We start from the raw sequence: 23,433 nt of genomic DNA, 5'->3' as shown, positions 1-23,433 counted from the left end.
GTTCAATATTGTAAGCTCTTGTTCATCCAGAAAGTGTTTAGGAGCACGTTTCAGGCCATTTGGAGTCAGTTGGTGAAATTTGACCAAGTGTCAGGAGCAAAATTGTTCAGTTGTTCCTCCAGAAAGTGTTTAGGAGCACGTTTCAGGCCATTTGGAGTCGGTTGGTACCTATTTGTATTGACATTTTAATACCAAAATATAACTACTAAACAATACTCTGTATAGCTGTCTCATATAAATTACGTGCACCTTGTTTTTCTCTACCCATGTGTTTTTAACATCTTAATTGGCAGGTCTTTCTAGCACACCTGCCTTTAATAAAGTACTAATTAACAGTCCCTTTGGGATTTAATAGCTTGCATAACTTTGGAGCATTCCACCCTGCAGTCATGGTGGGAAAAAATGTAATTTGTGTACGTACTTTTATAGCATAGGACAGCTGTTTCACAAAGCTAAAACCCCTAAAACAACATATCTTTTAATTCTATGGCAACCAAACATGGGAATTAGAGAGATAAGAGCCATAATGTACTGAGATATTCTGAAATACTAAGACTCAGAACACAAAGGAGGATGGACACAGATGATTATTGTATGCTAATGGTAACGGTGATACTACTTATTTTTTTCTTAATAAAAACATAGAAAACCGAAAACCATTTTTTCTTTATAATTTATTATAAAAAAACATACATTTGTTCAGATATACACACACTGCCCAAATAGACAGGCCTTTAATGGATGGATCGCAGAAAGCCTCAGTCTTCATCAGAAGATGACATTCGTATTAAACCTCTGAAAGCAGCACCCGGACAGAAAATGGCTCTTTATTACAGCTGCCAATCATAACCCAAATGGACACATAATGACAACAAGCAGAACACACATAAAAGTACTCAGCATATTTCGGCAAATTATATCAACACAATATGAACAAAAATTGTATTATTGCTGTCTTGCTAAAAAATATATTGAGTGAATGTGAGGCACGTCACTCATAGAGGTATAAGAATGATCTACAGGTTAATTGTTAATGTTTTTGAATTAACCTTATTTTGTTGTTTTCCCTTTGTTATCATTTTAAACACAGGACAGCCTAACCCTGAATAAAGGATTGTATCAATGTAATGTGTCAAGAACAATACAACAACTTTGAGGTAATAAAGTCAGTCTTTGTAGAGTTTAATCTTAATTAAGTCATTAATTGGATTGAGAAAATCAACATGTCAGCTGTTTTTCTCTTTATGGCACCATTTTGCTATTTGATGTATGTATGTATAAAATGTGTGTGTGTGTGTTAGAAAAGTGCATGAAAATTTCTGAACACAACTGATGAAATGCATTAGTTAAGTCCACCTCCTGATGGCTTCTTCTCCTTTTATCCTGCTGGGGACAAAAAAATTTAATATTCAGAAAAGAAAACAAAAAGGGAGTGTGCACATTTGTTGTTAAAAATCTTAAAGAAAAGTTACCTGTTCTGGATGCAACACAAGTCTTCTTGCATTCATCTTCTGTTTCGAAACGGTTGTCGTTTCCAGCACAGCCTCCGTACCAGAACTGTGCACAGGAATTGGCCTGTTTGTCATAGTACCACTGGATGCTGTAGTTTCTGCAGGTGCCTTGGTCCAAGCTGAGGTTACAGCGAGGATCTTGAGGAGCCTCTGAACGAGAGATGGTGTGTGAGATGCATCATTTCCAAAATTAGTCTGGAATTAGACATGTTGTGTGAAATCAAAGCACCTAAAAGCAACGCAGCCTTCTTTAATTTTATGCAGTACTCACCTTCAGGCAGGACTGGATTCACCACAGGCTGCAACTGATTAGAGTTAAAAGAAGAAGCTGAGTCCAGTGTTGACACCGATGTTGAAGATGAGGAAGAAGATGTAGAAGAAGATGAAGATGATAAGGCTGCCTCATTGGACACAGAGATTTCTCTCACAGGCGATAAAGATGCTGTTTTGTTAACTACATGTACAGCGACAGTACTGCCACCCCTTGCACGGGCTCTTATGTCTAAATCTTCACCTTCATCGTCCTCCACCACCTAGAGGACAACATAAAAAAAGGCCATCAGTGTCGTGAAATATTTCGCATCAGCAATTACAATATTTTACTGGTCTTTTTGAATTTTGAGCGTTGACATATATGAGGACAAAGATGGACGACGTGTCTCCTCTTCCTCCCATTGTGCAAAAATGAAGCCAAAAGATACCAGATACAGGTACTGCCATATTGCCCTGGTGATGACATTTGTGCCAGTCTGCACAGTAGTGATCTGGAGGAGGAGCAGCAGTATGATGTTCCCGCGCATACACTGTTATGACTATCAAGCTATCAATCATGACATTTCACCCACATTTTTATAGCATCAGTTAACAAATTAAAGATGCAATATGTATGAATTGGCCCCCTGGCTAATTTATATTCAAAACAAACTAGTAACCACTAACTTATAACTGCAGTTAGCTTGTTAGCTTGATTAGCTGTGCATCCAGTGGTCCAGACTCCGAGCACCAGGGGACTGTTGGCTCAGCAACTACTGAAAATGTTAAATATAAGTAGGTTCTATGAGAACAAAGAAAGTACGATGATTAATCATTACTAGTTTTTGTTTTCTTTCTATGGGCCTTCTAACTGTAGCTGCTGTAAGCTAGTTAGTCACTAAGCTGTGCAACTAGCGGTCCAGACTGGGACCTCTGAGCACTGGGGAAGTGTTGGTGTTTGTAGGCCACTGCACAGGTGAGCATGCTAACTTCAGTAGATATCTCTGCAACACAATACATAAACATCATAATGTCAAAACTGTTATTTCTTCACCTTGTGTTGATAATTTTAAGTTCATTTTTGAACATCTTTAACCAGAATTCTTACATATTGTCCAACTATTCCAAAAAAATGTATTGGATGTGTATTAATGAGTTTTAAGTTTGGCTCATGTCCTATCTGCTAACATGGAGGGGGCAGGATTTACGACCAATACTGTATCGAACCACCAGGGGGTGATCAACACGTTTTGGCTTCACTTTTGGGGAGCTGTCACGTCGTCTATCTTTATATACAGTCAATGGTTTTCAGCAAAGACCTGAACAGGAAGAGGATCAGCACTGATGGGCAGTGTGAAAGTGTCTCCACGGCCTCTGCTGTTGGTGCGTCTCTGATTTTGGATCTCCTCTTGGTAATTGTAACCGTTCCCGTTGTTCCCGTATCCGTTGTTTCCATAAACATAACCATTATTGCCGTTGTTATTCTCTCCATGTCCATTGTTTCCATGAACACCATGCCCATGTCCATTGTTGCCGTTCCAGTGTCCATTTGTAATGCGATTGTAAATAAGGGCACCATTTTCATCTTCACAGAACTGGCTGACGAGTTTTGACTCCAGAGCTGAAAAAGAAATGAAATCAGTTTCACTGTACATATTGTAAAGCCCATTGAGGCAATGTGATTGTGATTTTGGGCTATACAAATAAAACTGATTTGAAAAAATTTATTTGATTTAACTTCAGGGCCTTTACAATATTTTAATATATATATATTATATATTATATTATATTTTAATATTTTACAATATTAAAAGATAATATATTTCCAATATCTGACTGTGATTATCACCTGGTAGAGTATTGAAGTCATCAATGAGGTACATGTGTTCGCTGTCGGGGTCAGAGGCAATGAGGTTGAGTTCTCTCAGGAACTCAGCCTGCGTAGGATCTGACGAATTGACAATTCCCAGGGCATACATCTCAATGTTTGCAGCATGAGCTTCCCTCACAGCTATATCAAGCTTGACAGGCTCTCGTTTGTCAGTTTGACCGTCAGTGATGACGATGGCGACTTTTCTGACTCCAGGCCGAGCGCTGAAGAAAGCCTCCTGAGTCGCCTTCCTGATGGCGGTGCCAGTGTAGGTTCCCTCGCCCATGTAAGGCATTTTTCTAATTGCCTGCTTCACGTCCTGTTTGCTCATGTAGCGGGCCAAGTTGAACTCCAAATGGACGTCCAGACTGTAGAGGACCAGTCCGATTCGGGTGGCATTTCGTCCAACTGTAGTCCGGTCCACCAACCTGGTGACAAAGTCCTTGATGATTTCAAAGTTCTCGGGGCCGACGCTCTCTGAGCTGTCGATGACGAACACAAGTTCCATTGGTCGTTCTTTGCACTTGATGCCACATCCTGTAAACAATGAAATACTGTCACTATATGTACATTATGATTGTCCATAATAATAATAACCCTATAAAAAATGCGCTGTCCAATTCTGCACTAAACTGATTAACTGAACACCTTTCGTACTTTTTAATACTATGGCTCTACATCCATGCCACTTGCCACAGAAAGATATATCATAACTAATTGCACAATATACATTGCTGCATGCTTTCCCTTTAGACAGAACCTACTCATTAACTGTTACACCAATAAACTTGACTTGAAGTCTTACCACAGATTTCTTTGATCAGCTTGATAATGTCTTCTCTCTGAAAAAATATGAGACATTTATATTAGTACAAGATCACTACAATCTATTGAATGTCCAAACATTGGTTGAAGTGATGAACTTGCTGTGAGGCCTGGATCTCCTTTTGTTCCTGGTCTCCCCTGGGATTTGAGAAAAGTTGAGAAGAATATCACTGTTTCTGTAGCGTGTTATCAAAAATAACATAGTATCTCTATCTAAAAGGATTGAGATGTAGATTGAGGTGATGGTTGTGATGATAACTATTATTATGAAGTATTTGATTACAAATGTCAAACAACTATTCTGTATGGAGAGTATACCTCACTTGGGAGCTGTCCAAGTTTTTGGGCAAAGGATCGACATCTTAATCTGATTTGATTCTTTACTTGAGGAAGCGAAGATTAAGATCTGTTTGACTTACTGCGTCACCAGGGACTCCAGCATCTCCCAAGTCTCCTTTTGTACCTTTTGTTCCCCTCTCACCAGCTATTCCACGATCGCCCTTGAACGAAGGGAAGAGTGATTCAACAGTTAGAAAACCAGTAAATCAGATGTTAATAAAATGTTTACAATATACACGTAAATCTGTCACCTTAGCTCCTGGAAATCCATCGCCTTGAGGCCCTCTAGGCCCAGTCATACCTTGAGATCCTGGCTCACCCTGAAATAAAATTTTATTTTCATTGAATGGTACAGGAGTGTTATGCACTTTCAGCAGATCATAAATTATTATTGTGTTTTGTCCTCTAGCTAGTTTGTCAGGCAGTTCTATTGTGTAACATATCAGCACCACTTAATAACATTGCTTCACTTTTACTGGCCATGGACAAGATAGTGCAAATGTACATTAAAAGAGCTTGGTAAGGCAGCTTTTATGTAAGACAGTGGCAACCTTTACCTTCGGGCCTTGGATACCTTCTCCTGGAGGTCCAGTTGGACCAGCAGGTCCTGGTCTCCCAACATTACCCTGAAAACAAATGTTTAAAATCATCCACATCACTGGTTAATGAAAAGAAAATCACATTTCGTAAAATATCACAGTACAATTTCTTATCTCATATATTGTCCAAGGATTCATTTGTGTATTATTAGCTTGGATTGAGATTTGAATATTAAAGGTCCCATATTGTGCTCATTTTCAGGTTCATAGTTTTATTTTGGGTGTCCACGGAAAAAAATCTTTAAAAGCTTTAACGCTCAAAAAACAAATAATTTTTCTCATACTGTCCATTGCTGCAGCACCTTTATTCATCCCCTGTCTGAACGCTCAGTTTTAGCTCCTGTCTCTTTAAGACCCCCTTCCCAAAAGTCCAGTGTGCTCTGATTGGTCAGCTCTCACAGACCTGAGCAGGCCCCGCCCACCACATTTCTGCCTCAAGTCTGTTAAGGGTGGTGACATCTTAACATTACAGAAGTCGTGACGGCTTGTTTGAAGGCACAACGCCTGAATACAGAATACTGAATACATTTTTCTGTGAATTGAGCGTTTTTGATACTTTAGCAGTATTTATACAGCACTTAAACCTGCTTTTTAATCTGAAAAGACATGAAATATCACTTTTTACAACATGGGACCTTAATAATAACTCGATCTTTCTTACAGGTAGTCCTTGTAAGCCCTCTCCAGGTGGGCCGGGCAAACCTGCCAATCCTCTGAAGCCAATGTCACCCTGAAACAGACATCAAAACCAGTTAGTCAAATAAGCATCCCCATACATTTGTACTAGCTAAAAACAGACAAACAAACAACATGTAGACACAAACCTTAGGACCAGGAATTCCTATTCCTTCTGGACCCTGCTCACCCGGTAAGCCTGGCAGTCCTGGAGGACCCTAAAATAAGTAAATTATATAAGTTTAGACAACATGCACAGCATAATCTGGTTACCAGCGTCCAAAATAAACTTTTTTTGTCTATCTGCCAAGAGTGTATAACCGTAGCGACTGTGGACAGCAAGGGGTAATCATACTATTGAAATACATTTATTGCCGGTAATACATTCCATGCCCCAGTGTGCAAAGTTGATGCAAAAGAAAACGTAGTCAATCAACTTCTGTGTAGTGATTAAAGCTTTTGGTAGTAGGTCCTTTTAGCCATCGTAATTTTTCTTGCATTTGGCAAGTGATGGGAGCTAATTTTGGACCCTGCTGGTTTCAGAATCTGAGTATATGCACAATATTAATGATACAAACCACAGGGCCGGAGATGCCTTCGCCTTTTGGACCAGCTCCACCTGGTAAACCCGGATGACCACGTTCACCCTGGTGGAACAGAATGTAGTGATGAAGACCAACCACATTATGCTGATTAGAAACAATATGGTTAATGAATCATGTATAAACACACGGTGTTCTTAAGTGATTACCTTTGGTCCAGGTAATCCATGGCCTGTTTCCCCAACAGGACCAGAGGGACCAGCAGGACCGACGTCACCCTGGAGACAAGACAGTAAAGACACAGGGTTGAACAGTTGAACATTTTTTTCTGATCGCATCAAACTCCATCTGGCAGTTCTGGCTGCCTGCTACTATTACCTCGGTGGCAATTATGTTAAGAGACAGTTTGATGATCTGTTTATATTTATTTACCTTTGGACCTGATATGGACCGTCCTGGCTGCCCTGGCATGCCCAGCTGGCCCGGTATTCCACGTTCACCCTGCAAGGTGTTGAGTTGGCAAGAGACTTAAAATCCAATTCATGCTCGTCTTTATTTTGACAGCACTTGGGCTGACAAAAACATGTAGGGGATTTGTTTTTTGGCTCTATTCACAGGTTAGGTTGATGAGGCATAAATCTTCAACAGCAGGTATTCATCAGAGAATACAAGGAAAGAGGCTGCTTACTTCATCCAGGAAGCTATCCCATCACAATAAAATACTTGTTCCTTTGATTCTTACCTTTGGTCCAGAGGGTCCTGAGATCCCAGGAGGCCCATGTAATCCACGGATGCCCCTCATACCCTGGTCACCCTGGGAGGGAATACAGCACACATCATCTGATTAACATTGTTGTCATGATAAATTCTGAACTATGCAAGGATATACAACTAAAGCACACCTTCTCCCCTTGAGTACCAATTCCTTGTGCTCCCTCAGGACCTCTTAAACCAGGTAAACCAGGCTCCCCCTAAGAGAGAAGAGGTGGATGAGACATTTCTAAGAAAATTGTGTCACAAAATGGAAATTTTCCACAGAGTTGGCATAATGTGCTTTACCTTCTGCCCTGGAGCTCCATCTTCTCCTGGAAGACCAGGAACGCCGCCTAAACCAGTGCCTCCAGGCTCTCCCTGTAACAGTAAAATGGTATTTTCAATGGATTCAGTATATTGGCACATATATAGACAAATATAGACCAAAAAGTAATTGACTTGTTTGGTTCAGTGCATATATAATAATAATATAATAGTAACTTACCTTTGAACCAGGCTCACCAATGCCTGTCTCTCCTGGACCTCCCTGCTCTCCTGGTAAACCTTGGTCTCCCTGTTAATAGAAATAGCATGATGACATTATTATTGTTCTATTTTTTTAAAAAAGGACTTCCTTGGCATATTGCTTAGTTTAAGTTATTGTTTTGTGGTACACTTAAAGGTCCAGTGTGTAGGATTTAGTGGCATCTAGTGGCAAGGTCGCAGATTGCAACTAACTGAACTGCTAAAAATGCTACTGTAGAAACATGGCGACGCAATATGGCGGACTCCGTGAAAGAGGCCCTGCTCCCTCTGCAGGTATTAAAGGCTCATTCTAAGGTAACAAAGCAAAACGATTCTTAGTTTCAGGTACACTAATGAAAACAAAATTATGAATATTTTATTCCATTTCTGCCCCCAAATCCTACACACTGAACATTTACATTTTGATATTGTACAATATCTATATGTTATATCCTGTTTACAATGACATATGTGATATTATATCCATATTATATTAAATCTGGAACTGAAATCAGCAATATTACAACTGACGAAACCACCTTAAATACTCAAAAACCCTTTTTACAGTTCATTTGCAGTTTCTGTCCATTACTCCTCACTCTTTTGACTTGTCCTACTTCACCTTGAAGTGAGAGGACGGTATCAAATTGTGAAGCTGAATTGATCTGGAATCAAATTCAGAGAATTGTCTCTGTGTGGTGGGAATGTTAACCATCATGTCAGCTCATTCTGACCATACAAGTGCATTCAATCTTGCATTTTATACAGTAAGTGTTTTGACAAACCTTCGGTCCAGGTAAACCCTCTCCTGGAACTCCTCTGCCTCCTGGTGGACCTCTTGGGCCCTCGACTCCCTGATGAGTAATGTAGATTAGAGGGTTGTCAGTGTTGAGTGTCCTACTGCTCAATGTATATATATGTAAGTGTGACATTATGAAAACACAGATGAAGACATTTTGCTGACCTTCTCTCCTTGTATGCCCACTCCTGTCAGTCCAATTGGTCCTGGAGGACCTGGAGGCCCAAAATCACCCTGGAAGTGAAACACCAGTCAGTTTCACACACAAGAATCACTTCTCAGTGACTCCCTTGACTAAACAAGTGTACATGTTTTACATTTAATATCAATACTCCAACCTACACTATATTTATTCTGCACTGCTTATATATCTTATATTCTCTTTTCTGATTTTACTTCTTTACTTTCACTGTACTTAGTAGATGACAGAATAGTAACATAGGCTGTGGGCAAAGTTTGGCACCTGAAAAAAGATCACCGATTAATCTTTAGGATTAAAAAGTGGATTTATCTTCACTCCTGTTTATCAGCCTGACTGCAGCAGAGATCCAGGGATGTGACCTCCATTGTTAGATGTTTATGTACTGAAATGTAGACTTTCAGCTGGGGCTGGAGGGGAAATGTTACTTTACTTAATGAAATATTACATAGAGGAGAGCGGAAAAAGAAGAGAGAGAACCGGAGTCTCTGGTGAGTGCTGAGTTCACTGAGGGGTTGACCTGAATTCAAACACACAGACACTTTAGTGACATACCAAGATCTTTTTCTAAATCCAACAAAGTAGTTTTGATCCCTAAACCCAACCAGACTGTGACCATCAGCTGAATTGTGTTTATTTTGAAAATCTTAATCATTGTTAATTTTACCGCAGAATGAGAACATTTGCTTTTCACACCTGGGTGTGGTAAGGTGAGGCTCTGCAACAATGACCAGCAGGTTTATTACACACTTTTGCGTGATACAGAGTTGGAGTTTCTGAACTCTAGCAGCGCTGTAGAGCAGGTTATGCACGCATGCAGGTGGCACGATACACGATTCATGCCAGTGGTTTCATCCTATTCCATTGATCAACATGTAGCAGTAACAAGCCAAGAAACACAGCTGTCTGCCTGTAAAGGCAGTGAAGACGATAACTGCAAGCTGGTGGGAGAAATGCACTCAACAAGTTTGGTAGACCTGTTACACGCACAATGTGTTTTTGGTGAGTAATAACTTTTCTTTGTTTACAAGAAACTCCACAGGGCACCTTTTAATTACAATGACTGCATTAGTGAGATGAATAACCTCATTTTAATTTGGTTATAGTGTCTTTCATGGTAGTGCAGCACTTTGTTTCATCTTTAGCTCTCAACCTTTCTTCATTAACCAGACTTTAATGCACTCTTCTCATCTTATCCAAGAAGCTATTTTCAAGCCTAGAGGACATTTTGTCCCCTTATGGATTTAATTAGAGCCTTTGTTGTGTTGCCTTTGAGTGTTTACAGTATATTCTCCTTGTTAGATGATACATTTATGACCAACCCTTTCTCCTTTGATTCCTGCACCCTGCTGTCCCCTCGGCCCTCTCGGTCCAGGAAGCCCTCGATCCCCCTGTGGAACAAAATCAGGTGATCTCTGTCAGTTACATCACAGCCACTCGCTCTTGGGTCACAGCCAAATCTGCATTGTTCTCAGTGAAGAGAGGATGAAGGACGAGCATGTTGGCTCCTGTTAGCCGCTTGTGATTGATCCAAAATGATCCTATGCATGAGGAATGGAAATGTTTTTTCTTCACAACTACATAATCCTTTAACTTTTACCACTACTAGTGAATTATGAAGTGAAAATTGAAGCAGGCTGAGTAACATCCAAGTATAATGACATTTTGACATTTTGATCACCACTGACAGAAGCACTCTGGTCCTTTTGTTTTTTTACAAGAAGTCAACAGAGGATCAAAATCTATAAGGAAGTCTGCCACAAGTCAAACAGATGTGTTGTTGCCTGAGGACACGTTCAGTGTTCATCTTCCAAGAGCTTTCTTTAAACAAATAAAAGTGTACATAGATTTATTTCCCCTACAACCACATTAATATGCTCCTCCCATTGTAATTTTCACCCACATGTTCTGTCTTGTGAGAGGGTACTGATGCATTACTCCTACTTGGGTATTTAACATAAATCTCTCTTCATTGTGGTTCTCTGTGCTGCTGCTGTCATTAATATTCTCCATGAATATGCCAAGCAATCCCATATCAGTTTGAATGGGGGTGTTTGTCTCTTGTTTCTGGTGCAGCATGTTGCAGCACAGAGGGAAAAATACTGTTTTCACAGGCTTAACAAGAGTGAGAAGTAATGCTATAGTGAGCACCTGAGTTATGAGTCAGTGAACTGGAACAGAGTGAGATGTGGTTTTGACAGATGCAGGCCATGAACTGCAGAAAGGCCCGGAAACTGTACATACAACTAGACCTGAAGATTCACTCTCTAACATCACTGAGCAGGTCAATACAGTGTGTTTTTTGTTGGTGTATTTTTGGATCTGAGGGTCTATTAGAAATGCCAGCCATCAGTGATGAAATGTAACTAAGTACCTTTACTCAAGTACTTTACTTAGATTCAGCGTGTCATGCTGTGTTGCGATTGGTCTCTGATTTGGGTTTTCGAACATATCACTACATGTAGACTATATTCGGACAGTTGCTAGGGCCATAGTTCAAGGTAAAACAACATATTTGATAACCCATTAGATATTGTTATCATTAAATATTTTTTTAAGCATTTAGGCATTACTTGATTCATTTAATGAACCTCGACAATGATACAACTGTTCTCTGATGATAGACTCCAAATAATACCTTTGGTCCAGGAAAACCTTCGCCCTGGGGTCCTTTATCTCCTTGAACACCTTGCGGTCCTTGAGGCCCCTTTAAACAAAGTCAGTGTGCATAATATGTCACCCAAAAAGTGCGCAGGTCAAAGCCTTTCTCTACAAATCACATTTTCCACTTAACAAATATGGACACCACAAAAACATAATATGTAAAAATTTGCCACAGCACAGCTTTAGTTTCTTCTTTACTTACAGGAAGGCCATGTTCGCCCACTCCAGGAGGACCAGGAGGACCTGTTCGGCCCTGGAATCCCATGTCACCCTGCAGATTTATATAATGACTTAATTTAATAGGGGAAATACAGATAACTGCAGATAGCGAATTAACAATCACAAAGTACAAAAAATACTTAAAAAAACATTTACTTTTGGTCCTGGAAGTCCAATTCCAGTTTCCCCTTGAATTCCTGGAGGGCCGGCTGGGCCTCGCTCGCCCTGTGATCACAAACACGATAACAATTAACATGCACCATCCTTTAAAAACACTTTTTTGTCTTTATAACCCTTCTCTTTAAACCATCTACATTATGTCATTCATTTATTGTGTGCAGATGCTCTTTTTGAAGCTATAATAATGCTGGAAGTTCTTTTGTTGTTGTGTGTACTAAACAGGGTGGTGGGCGAGATATTTGATCTCTTCCTGCAGGTTAGGACAGATACAGGCTCCAGTAATGTCTCAAAGATCAAAAAGCCAAACAACAGTGTCTCAGAATAACAAAGAACTGTTGAAAGCTCTTCACTACATCAAAGTTTGGATTAATTACCGTATTTTCTTGAGGTTTATGTAGTGGTTTGACCTAAAAAAAATCACTGGGAAAACCAAAATACAGAGCCTGACATAGAGAGATGTAATAATTTAGTCTGTTTTAACAGAATATATTCATTTCTATGTGCCATTTTACTCCCTTCCATATGAATTTTTCTTAGATGATTATTTAAAGCTGCTGATATATTTTTTTATTAAAAGTGTTAAATAACTATATTAGGACAGTAATCACTGTTATAGAGTATTTGGTCAGTAACACATCTTTCCTCCTTCTGCTTATGCAGATAAGAGAAACTAAATGTTATGGTATCCCTGCCCACTTTATCCAATCATGAAATCAAAAAATACATATGAAATAAAATGAACATGTCAAAAGTCTCATCTAACAGGAGTCTCCCTGAGGGATCTAACATAAATAATACTACGTACGGACCACCAAGAGTCCTGTTAATCTTTGCATGTCCTCACACGGCGAGACACAGCATACACTGACTTTCCCTGTATGTTATTATCTACAGGCCTCGTTGGAGCAGCTGACGATGCTGTAGGCACTTCCTCGTCTTTATTTAGGAACAGGATACAAGCCATGTGGAGAACCTGCGGTGAGATATTTTGCTGGTGGTTCATCACCTTGCTGGTGACTAACAGTAATGATGGGGAGGACTCTGGCTTATTGCCAAATGTTCGCACAGGGATCTATTACCAGACAAACAGACCTCTGTGCTGCATGGTAATGACCGGGGTGGTAAAGCTCCAACCTCTTGTTTAAACTGATCATAAAAGGAAATGTAAAGGTCACAGCAGATGTGCACGATGAAGTAAAAGTCGTTCAAAAGGCGGCTGACCTGCTTTCCCTGAGGGCCCTCTGGTCCCACGTCTCCGTGTGGTCCTGGTAACCCCTGAGCAGACACAACGAGATAATATCCATAAACATTTGAACATCTGTAGCGATTTACAACTATATAAAGGACATTTTCCTCACAAACAGTATCCCTAACATGTTCAGCAGTCCATGGGTATTTCTAATAATACACAAATACGCAAATTTAAATTGTCAAGCTTACTAGTCATATTGTAAGTATAGCTGAGTACCCCAACTATCAAAAATGTCAATAAACACATTAATTACATATTTTACTACGAAAATATGACTTACCTGCAGACCTCGAAGCCCTCTTGTTCCAACTGAACCCTCAGGACCCTGAAGCACATCACAAAAGGAAAAGAAAGACCATAAGATGAAACACAGTGTGAAAGTAAGTACGTAATATTAAACTGAAAACATAATATTCTTATTGTTCGGTGTCCACAGTGTCGTCGTACCCTGTCTCCTTTGATTCCTGGAGTCCCGCACTCACCCCTCTCACCCTGTGTGGAAAGTGTCAAACAGGCTTGATTCGAACAAAATAAAATGTTAATTGTTTTCATTCATCTAAATCACGCACCTTCTCTCCTTTGTAACCTGGTTTTCCCTGCAAATAAAATAATGAAATGCCGTGTAAACAAGATATAGTGACAATAATTGATTTTTTCTTAATGTTGATCATAATAATTGGCATTTACCTCAGCACCCTCTCGCCCGGGTAGACCACTTAGTCCTGCTTCACCCTGATTTAACAGAAAGTACACTGTCTCGTTATATCAATTAATAGGAGTTAATCCAAGCAACAGTAAAGTAACTGCCTTAACACAGAATAAACATTGTAGCTAATCAAGTTTAGAAATGAAACAATGAAAAAAAGAGAAAAATTAAACAATGTCCATTTATGTGAATGTGTCACATAAAAATCAATTTTAAAAATGATCAATAGGTTGACACATTTGCAGTCATTGTGAAGTATATGACTGGTCATTAGTATTAACAATACGAAGCATATTTAAAATAAAAGGAAGTACAGCCACATGTTGTAAGTGTGACAGTGATAAGTGTTTTTAAAACATAGAGCCCAGTCTTGTTATTTCAGACAAACAACTCTGACGAATAAACATAATTGTTGTAATCACAGATATTAATGTCAGGGATGTTAACAATACACATGAGTTTCTGGGTCTTAGTATAAACATAAAGCTTTCAACCTCTTATTTCTTTCAGAGCACTCAAGAGTTTGTGTTGAATGCGTCCTAATATTTCCTCATTGAACAGATCACTCCATTTTGAACTTGAATGAATTATGTAATCACTAGTAATGATACAGATTATGGTCTCTTTATCATTATGAACCCTTGTAAAGTTCCATGCGTGGTACAGCAGGCCGCCATGTTTTATTTTATAAGCAAAATTATTTAATGTCTTAAAAACAAAATACATGTATTTAACTACTGTCATTACTAAAAATGTAGATATCTCTTACAAATTACCAGTATATTGATAATCACAGACAATAATTGACATAAATAACAACTGTTTACTAAAGGCTTATATAAACATTTTTTTTTTTTTACCTAATACTTAATACTTCTAGGACCCAGTTCAGGGAGCCTGACATATTGTTTTCCAAAACTGAAACATAGAATTCAGGTGTGCAGCACTCAGGAAGTATTACATAACTCCTGAAAAAGCCTGCCAGCTAAGGAATACAAAGTCCATATGTCCATCAAAAAGCACACACCTTATGCCCTTTAAGCCCGGGGGCTCCATCCTCTCCTGGGCGGCCTTTTTTTCCCTGGAGAACGAAACAAGGTCAGGGTTAAGGTTTGATTAATGTCCTCCACTGACATTTTGCTCTCTTCCTAGAGTGCAATAAAATCATTATTTCTGTAGACAGGCATTGTTTGTGAAAGGCAGAGGGAGAAGAGGGGCTGATGTCTGACTGTGTGTTATATGTGTTTATGGATGGATTGGCATGAAGTGTCTTGTCCACAGAGCCGGGGGTCGTTGTCTTAAGCTTGCACCTGGACAGCGTGTGTCAGCTTCTATCCAACTAGAAATCGCTAGTTTGTGACCATTAAACTAATGAGAGCAATTATGAGAGCCTCTTAGTCTGAGTGTAAGAATTTGAAGAATCTCTCTGAGGAGAAAGCACCTGGTTAATGGCTGTGCAGCTGTCTGTCAGCAACATGATTATCTGCCAGGACTGCCTGGAAAGCTCAACGTTACCTGAGCTGTCAATAATCTGAGGAGAGGGGCCTGAGTGGAAGTTTGCATGTGAGGGAAAATGTGTGAGCGGGTGGGATCATCAACCCCTTCTGGCTCTGTAGTGTTGTCCTTCTATCCATGTGTAACTGAACACAGCAGTAGGGAGTCTTGCTATCTACTTACTGTCACTTTTAACCTGCATGACTGCTCTCCTGGTCTTGAAGATGCTCAGTTTATTAATCTTGCACCTAAACTACCTGCTGTATTTTGTGTCGCCTTGTCACATGATCAAAAAGAGTCTTGACTTTGCATATTAACATACATATTAACCTGCAAAAATACTTAAAAAAGAGAGAAATTATTAATTTGATGAATGTATGATTTTTAAAAATGGTTTTATACACTGTAAAAAGACATTTATCATTAACTTAACGCAATACAAGTTTTATTAATTCCTGCTGGTTCAACTGAAAATGTTTAGTCTTTAATTTCAGACCACTTCAGAACTTGTAAAATGAACAACAGAACGCTGGTCTAAAGTCAATGATGCAGTGTTTTTCCTGCTAATTTAGAGGGCGCATTATTCAGATAGTAAGATGCACCTAGGTGATGAATTGTTTTAAACGTTTCCATGGGCGCAGTAATCTCACTGTAACAAATATCATGGCACATCTAATCAGTAAAACTAAAAGCTGTAGTTGTAAACACGACAGGACAGAGAAATCTTTCCAGAGGAAATAGAATAGAAATTTCTAGAAATAGAAACAGGCATTTCAGTGCCAATGCTGGAGCACCAAAGCTCCAATAAGAGCAGCTACAGCTGTTATTTACAGCGGTAAAGTTGACATAATTAAGTTAGCAGAACTACACATTTTGGATGGACTAAAATGTGGATGAAGTAGCTTTGGAGTTCCAGTTTTAAAATAAATTGAAAAATTGTGTTGACTCAACTAGGGAATTCTTTAGGAACTGAATTGTGAGATTTGTAAACTAAAGGAAATTAACTACAACTGAATCAATATCAAGTTAATATAAGTAGAAACGTTTTTTTGTTTTGAATCATTATGGAATGACCTCAACTTGTCTTCTCAAATTCAGTCAACTTAAAATACAATGCCAGCCCTAGTCTTTTTTACAGTGTAGTTTATGGAGCATAAGCATGTAATTTTGTTATAGATCACTACTGAGCTCTTTATTATCTGAGGGGGGAGGAGCTTGAGTGCAAGTGAACTGAAAATGCATGGGTTTTGTCTACAGTGGGATCATCCTCTATGCTCCATACTGCTGGACCTCTCTCCCTGTGTAACTGACCGTGGCTGTAGTGTTTGTATGTGCTGATTTATGGTGGCCATAGGTCCAGTTTTATAGGGAGCGGAGCTCTAAATGTGGTGCCTCTGGTTTCCATGGGGGACATCTTATGTCAAATGAGAAATGCACAATAACTGGCACAAAGACCGGGTGCACAGAGCCGCGACAAACATATTTCTCAGGGAATAGTGGACTACAGTCTGCCCTCTCCTTTAACCTGTTGCTATAGATGTACTTAGAGAATGTGGGACAGGACCACCTATCCACTTACTCTGCTTGTGCAAATGCCTGCAAGCTATACGGGTGGGGGGGGGGAGTAGTCGTTCCCTGATTGTTCAAAACTGCACAATTACCATTCCTAAAACATCATGTTAGATATCTCTGGATAAGATTTCAGGAATCCTTTCTTCTGACAAGTACACCTGAGACACTTCAGCTCTTTGGTTGTGGGGATGTTTGGAAAGGTTTGAGGCTAAATACTCACCGATGGCCCGCCTGGCCCCCTCTCTCCTTTCTCGCAAGCACATCTCTGAGCCAGAGGGCACTTCAAGAAAAAGAGACATGTTTGCTAAGCTGAATGCTATACAGTCATTGTGGCACCTTCAGCTAATAACACTCATCATTATATGTCATGGTCGAAATGTAATCATACTTACTCCTTCATCTGCCAAACCAGTCTGCAAAGAAAAGAGATGTTGATACAGAATTTAAACTTACATTTGTTCAATCATTGCTTAGAGATGCAGATTTTTACTGGAGCAGAATAAATGCCTATAAAACTACTTCATACAAACAGGAGCTGTGGGAAACCTAAGATCGTATTCACACAGTGGCGATTTTGGCTCATAGTGGGAAGCTTGAATGCTAAATTGTTATCATTTCACTGCGTCCTGATTGATCAACAACTGAAGAGATGATGGATTGTGAAAATCCAGAGGGACATCAGGCCATATCCTAAGGTAAAACAACTTATTTGATAACCCAATAGCTAATGTTAGCATTCAGCCACTTCCTAGCTAATGTAACTGTTTGATTACATCCAGTGCGTTTCACTCCCAGCCTTAAATAAATGTGTCCAAGGTGTACGTTAGAATTAATTTACACTTTTCCTACTGTATCGTAAACATTTACAGTAAAGCAATAATGTTAGCTAGGAAGTGGCTTCTGTTGTCTAACAGAAGCTAATAGGATTTATCAAATAAGTTGTTTTACAAATATGACTCGATGTCCCTCTGGATTTTCTCAGAACAATTTGTCAGATTCCCAACGTTTATGCATCTTGCAACCTGGAACACAGCTTTAGGACATCCAAGCTTTCTACCTTGACCATGATGAAAATGGCCGCCATGTGGATATGGTCTATATGCACTTAAAATCAGAAGAGGAGCCATCTCCTGGATTTATGGGATAATTGACGCTATCAATCCTCAAACTCTGATAAATTTAAAATTGATTTGGGAACAGGATTTAGGTTTGTCATTTGAAGATGATCAGTGGGATTTAATCCTTGGGCGAGTGCACTCCTCATCTCCCTGTGCCAGGCACGGTCTAATTCAGTTTAAGGTACTTCATCGTCTTCACCTCACTAAAGAGAAACTAGCAAAGATATATCCAAACACCGATCCCACATGTGAGCGATGTAAATCTTCTACCGCCACCTGGTTACATATGTTTTGGTCATGCCAGCGGCTTCAGACGTTTTGGGAAAAGATCTTTGGCTCTCTTAGCGACATTTACAGTATTAAAATGAGTCCTCAACCCATCATTGCTCTTTTTGGGGTGATGCCCAGAGATACAATATGGCCGGCTGGGTTGCATGAAGTGATCGCATTTACAACTTTGCTAGCTCGCCGCCTTATACTTCTCAACTGGAAGAGACCAGTCCCACCGTCTCATACTAGATGGCTAAAAGAGATCATGTTCTATTTAAAGCTTGAAAAGATCAAATTCACATTGAGGGGAGCTGCAAATAAATTTGAAAAAGTGTGGATGCCTTTTCTCTCATATTTTGACAACATTACCCAAATTACAGATTGGGCGGATTCGTAATGTATGGAGTAGTGCCATAAGTGTGTATCCCTTGTCAGAAAGAGTGGTTTCAATTTGATTTCATTTATTATTATTTATTTTTATTATTATTATTTTTATTTTTTTTTACTGTATTTTATTTTAGTATTTACTTATTGTATTATTACTGTTATACTTATTCATTCCTGTGCTATTATAATTATTACTATTAATGTATTTACTTTACTTACTACTTTTATTTATTTTTATTTTTATTTTTTGATGTTATTTATATGCATTTAATTGTACATCAAGAGGGGGGTGGGGTGGGGAGATATTTATATATTTCAAGGTTGATTTTGTAACTGTTTTTATAATGTAAAAACTCAATAAAAAGAAGTTTAAAAAAAAAAAAAAAAATCAGAAGAGGAGAAACTGATAAAGACAAATAACATTTTTTAATAGTTTAGCGTTAAGAACAACTTCAAGTCAAGTTATAGCCAGTTGTTTCTACTTAAAGGAATGTAATGTGAGGTTGAAAGACAAACTAGACAAAAAGAGTGATTCTCTGCCAGAGAAAATCCTCGGGGATGTGCTCTTGCACTTGTCAAACAGTATTATTCTAAAGCTGTGCATTATCCACAGCTGCCGTACACATTCTTTCATTTGTTTCCCCAGAGCATTGTCATCATTCCATCTCTTTACAAATACCTGAACAAGCCTGTCCATGTGTCAGCTCTGAATAGACGCTTATCAAAGCAAATACATCCCTTTTCTTCTCAGTGTCGTCTGCTGAAAGACAAGGTATTATACTCACAATCTCAGTGACGATTTTTTCAACAATGTTTTCATCCTGTAAGTTATGCAGGTAGTGGGAGGCCGGGGGGCTGGCGAGCATACGGAGTTGGGCAACGTTGGCCGGCTCGTTGGCTGCACGGGTGATGCCCAAAGTGAAGAATTTGATGCCCTGGTTCTTGGCGTCAGCGACAGCAGAGAAAATGTCAGGGTTCCTCGGGTGGGAGATACCATCTGTGAGCAGCATGGCCACTTTGATGCTTCCAGGGCTGGACTCCTCCAGGTAGATCTTGGTCATGTTGGTGATTGCGTAGGTGGTGTAGGTGCCGTGCCCAATGTAGATGATGGGGGTTATGCGGGCCTTGAAGTTCTCCTTGCCTCTCCAGTCTCTGAAGGTTTGCTCTGTGATAACATGACTGCTGTACTGCAGCAGAGCTGCCCTGAAGCTCAAGCTGCGGCCGGTCTGCAGCTGTACCCCCTGGAGTCTGTCCACCAAGTTCTTAACAAACTGCTTCTCCTGCTCGTGATTGTCCTTGGCACTCTCAGAGCTGTCCAACAGGAAGGAGAGCTCCAAGCTACAGTCCTCATCTAGGATGGCTGCGTGCACACAGAACAGGAGAAAGGACTTTCTATTGGCACTGCAGTATGTTTTACAAGTGTTATTATTTTCACAGCCCAGTCACCAGAGTCAAATGTTAGGGTTCTACATTTGTGTAAACCACAGATATGTTCAAATTTGTAGATGTGTTGCGACGTTTTCCGGCAGTTGTAGAGGCAACAAAACCAGATATTTTTGGGTCATGTTAGTGGCTACATAGCTGACTATTTTTGATGAGATGTTGGGACATTTTCCGGTGTTGTTATTAGTGGAAATTTCACGATTATAAGATGCATCACGATGCGGACGTGGAAGATTCTGCATTGATGCAGAGACGAGAGTCTGCTGTTGTTGATGATGTTGCTCCCATGCTTTGAATTGAGGGCAGACATTAGGCTAACGTTACTTAGGTTGGATGTATGTCGGAGGGAGGCTGAGATTATCTGCGAGTGATAATAAAAACTCACTGAGTATTTTTTTAAACGGAGTCACACAGTGACTTCTGCCTCACAACAATTACTAAACACGATAGCCATTTCAATCTGAAGCTAATGTCTGCAGCCATAAATAATAACTGTTACAGCAAGCCCAGCTAATCAGCCGAGATCTGAGGAGGCGCTGTCAACTTTGCCGCCCAACTCTGAGAGAGGTGTGTGCAGCAGAGTCAATAGATGCCTTATCTTAAAGCTGCTATGTGAAAACAATATTACTGTAGATTACAACAAGGTAAGTGCACTGCAGATGGATTAATACTTTGTTTTTGTAATGTTTATGTATTGAAAAGATACAACTTTTATTTTGTAGAGTGCTGTAGTCTGATTATTGGAAAGACTTTCTGAATAAAAGGGGAATTTAAATGATGAAAAAGTAGCCATGTGCAGTAATATAGATCATTGAGGATGCCATACACTGAGATGCATCAAGATCAAGACATTGGGACTTTTTCCAGTCGTGTTTCTGGCAACAAAATTTCCTGGCTGTGTTAGTGGTAAGAAATCTGGATATTTTTGATGAGACATCAGCACATTTTACAGCCATTGTAGAGGCAGTAAATCAACATATTTTTTACGAGACATCGGGACATTTACCAGCTGTTCGTGACAACAAAACTGGTTATTTTTGACGAGATGTCTGACATTTTCCAGCTGTGTTTGAGGCGACAGAACTAGGTAAGCCAAAACATTATCGTTTCCTAACCCTAACCAAGTGGTTTTTGTGCCTTAACCTAATCAGAGCATAGGCACAGTGTTGTCAGAACATAAAATTAAAAGTGTTAAGTTTGGTGTTCAAAGCAGTAAAAACACGTATTTGAAAAAGAGAAACACAAAGAAAAATGTAAACTTGCAACAAAAGAAACTTATGAAAGTTTCAACGTGTCTGCATGTTTGCAGAAATGTAGATTGCCAGCATTTACTCTGGTGATTGGGTTGTATTTTCACTAAGTGACTGACTACACTCTGATGTCAGGCCTATGTCAAAATTATGCATTTTTTCTTTCATATCTGTAAATCTTCATATAAAGGAGGAAAACTGTATATTAGTACAATCCAATTAAGACATGAAAACAAACACAAGCCTTTAAAACTGCATATAGTTCTGTAGCAACATACTGTATTTCCTGCACCAGAAGTATTTTCATTCATTGTATGTTTCATTCATTTTCTTACCTTGTCTCTCCTGAATGTTTGCAGCCAGAGACTTGGCCCTGGATTTCTTGTTAGTTTTCCTCTCTTCATTCAAGTCTTGGGCCCAGACACTGGTCAGTGCTGTGACCAGCAGCACTGACGTAAAGGAGGGGAACATCTTTGTCCCAACTGTGGAGAAAAAACAGAAACAAAAAAATCCTTAATTCATTTTACTGACCACAAAAGTAGTTTTTGCATCAAATCAGAGCGGAAAGGTTTGTGCATCCATCTGATAAGTTTAAGAATAATTCAGGAAATATTTTGAGGTTAAAAGTCAAACTAAATTGCTGAATATTTTTTGGTTTTAAAAGTGGAGCATGTTCCTGAAATAACAAAGTAGTTGTCTTCACATCGACTCACAGTCCGACCTCTGCCTCAATCTCTGGTGTTTCAGTGTCCAATTTTGAGTATGGGCCAAAAGCAGGAGCAGCAGAGGTGCACACTGAGGTCCGGTTAGCTCATTGATTGTGCAGCAGGAGCAGCAGAAGTGTCAGTCATCCTGTGGAGCAGAGAGTGAGGGACCCTGAGACACTCACTCCTCTTTTATAAGGAGGCACCAACAGACCAGATCCTGTGGAGCTTTGCCAAGACTCCCGCTCTGCCCTCAGGGCAGGGGTAGGCTGCTCGGATATGCTTGCAACAGTGAAGCAATATTGTGTGTGTTAGCGGAAACTTGTATTATAATCACGACAGGTATCATAAACTGTAGATGTATATGTTTATAAGGGGGAAACTCATTTGTAAACACCACAGAATTATAGTTATCATGCACTTTGATTACATGCTTGTGTTAGTTGTCTGATTTTTATTTAAATGTTAAAAAAGATAGATTAGATACATGGGGACTCAAACATATTTAAACTTTATTTAAACTTAGAAAAATGTTAAAGGGGCTCTGTCTAACAATTTTTAGCAATTTACATGTAGTCATCACTTTTTGGATTTTTCTTTTATTCTCTTTATTTGCATTGCTTTTATGTGATAATGCTTTTATTTGTTTTACTTCTATATACTCATGTTGACATTTTGTGTTTTACATTGTGTGTTTTGCCTTATTGTTTTAACTTATCCCTATAGGCTTCCTTCTGTTTGGCTGACTGTTGAGTTTATTTTGTTATATTATCTTCTTGAGTTTCCTTCTTTTGCTTTGTCTGTCTTTGTAAACTCTGTTTTTAAATAAAATCATTTTTATAATTATTGTTACATTACAAATCTGTTAACTAAATCAGTAAACTTTGCAGACACTAACTGGAACAATAAAAGGGTTAAAAGCATTTTTAAGCGGTGTTACAATAAATGGCATTGGTGCCAACATAAATTCCTCAGGTAGGGAGGTTTTAAAGTTAGTGGACCTAGTGGCAAAGGCCTGGTCACCTTTGGTCTCTACCCTGGACTCTGGAATGACCGGAACAGCCGTGCCTGGGGATAAAGGGGTGAAAGGTGTCAGATTTTCTAAATTTATTGTAAAATGACCAGCAATAGTGGACACATGTTACAACATTGGAAATTAGACCCTGATCTGTTGGTGTTAACAAACAGTGGAAACCTCCACTAGACCAATCAATTAAAATAGGCTCATTTTATTGATAAAAGAGCTACAATATCTCCAAATTACCATCTAGAGTTGTGAGCGACC

At 39.3% G+C, this 23,433-nt stretch overlaps 1 protein-coding gene across 1 annotated transcript; it reads right to left on the bottom strand.

Moving 5' to 3' along the window:
* Positions 1–811: 811 nt before the first annotated feature.
* On the bottom strand, positions 812–22,298 carry col28a2a (collagen, type XXVIII, alpha 2a). Its single transcript, XM_084361985.1, has 36 exons — positions 22,158–22,298; positions 21,780–21,926; positions 19,537–20,111; positions 17,369–17,389; positions 17,197–17,256; positions 14,938–14,991; positions 13,892–13,936; positions 13,774–13,800; positions 13,652–13,696; positions 13,485–13,529; positions 13,174–13,227; positions 11,929–11,997; positions 11,756–11,824; positions 11,528–11,596; positions 10,212–10,280; positions 8,856–8,924; positions 8,677–8,745; positions 7,872–7,940; positions 7,673–7,744; positions 7,516–7,584; positions 7,356–7,427; positions 7,046–7,114; positions 6,823–6,891; positions 6,650–6,718; positions 6,221–6,289; positions 6,058–6,126; positions 5,355–5,423; positions 5,049–5,117; positions 4,878–4,958; positions 4,557–4,596; positions 4,439–4,471; positions 3,613–4,170; positions 3,083–3,384; positions 1,783–2,044; positions 1,473–1,661; positions 812–1,386 (listed from the first exon to the last, which is right to left on the bottom strand). Exons 2-36 carry the CDS (start codon positions 21,913–21,915, stop codon positions 1,379–1,381), a joined length of 3,714 nt encoding a protein of 1,237 aa, XP_084218111.1. The 5' UTR covers positions 21,916–21,926; positions 22,158–22,298; the 3' UTR covers positions 812–1,378.
* Positions 22,299–23,433: the final 1,135 nt, after the last annotated feature.

The sequence above is a fragment of the Pagrus pagrus genome (assembly GCF_965226575.1).
Source record: "Pagrus pagrus genome assembly, chromosome: 9".
Taxonomy (NCBI): Eukaryota; Metazoa; Chordata; class Actinopteri; order Spariformes; family Sparidae; genus Pagrus; species Pagrus pagrus.
Note: the sequence above shows the minus strand (reverse complement) of the source record. Positions and strands in the feature narration are given on the sequence as shown.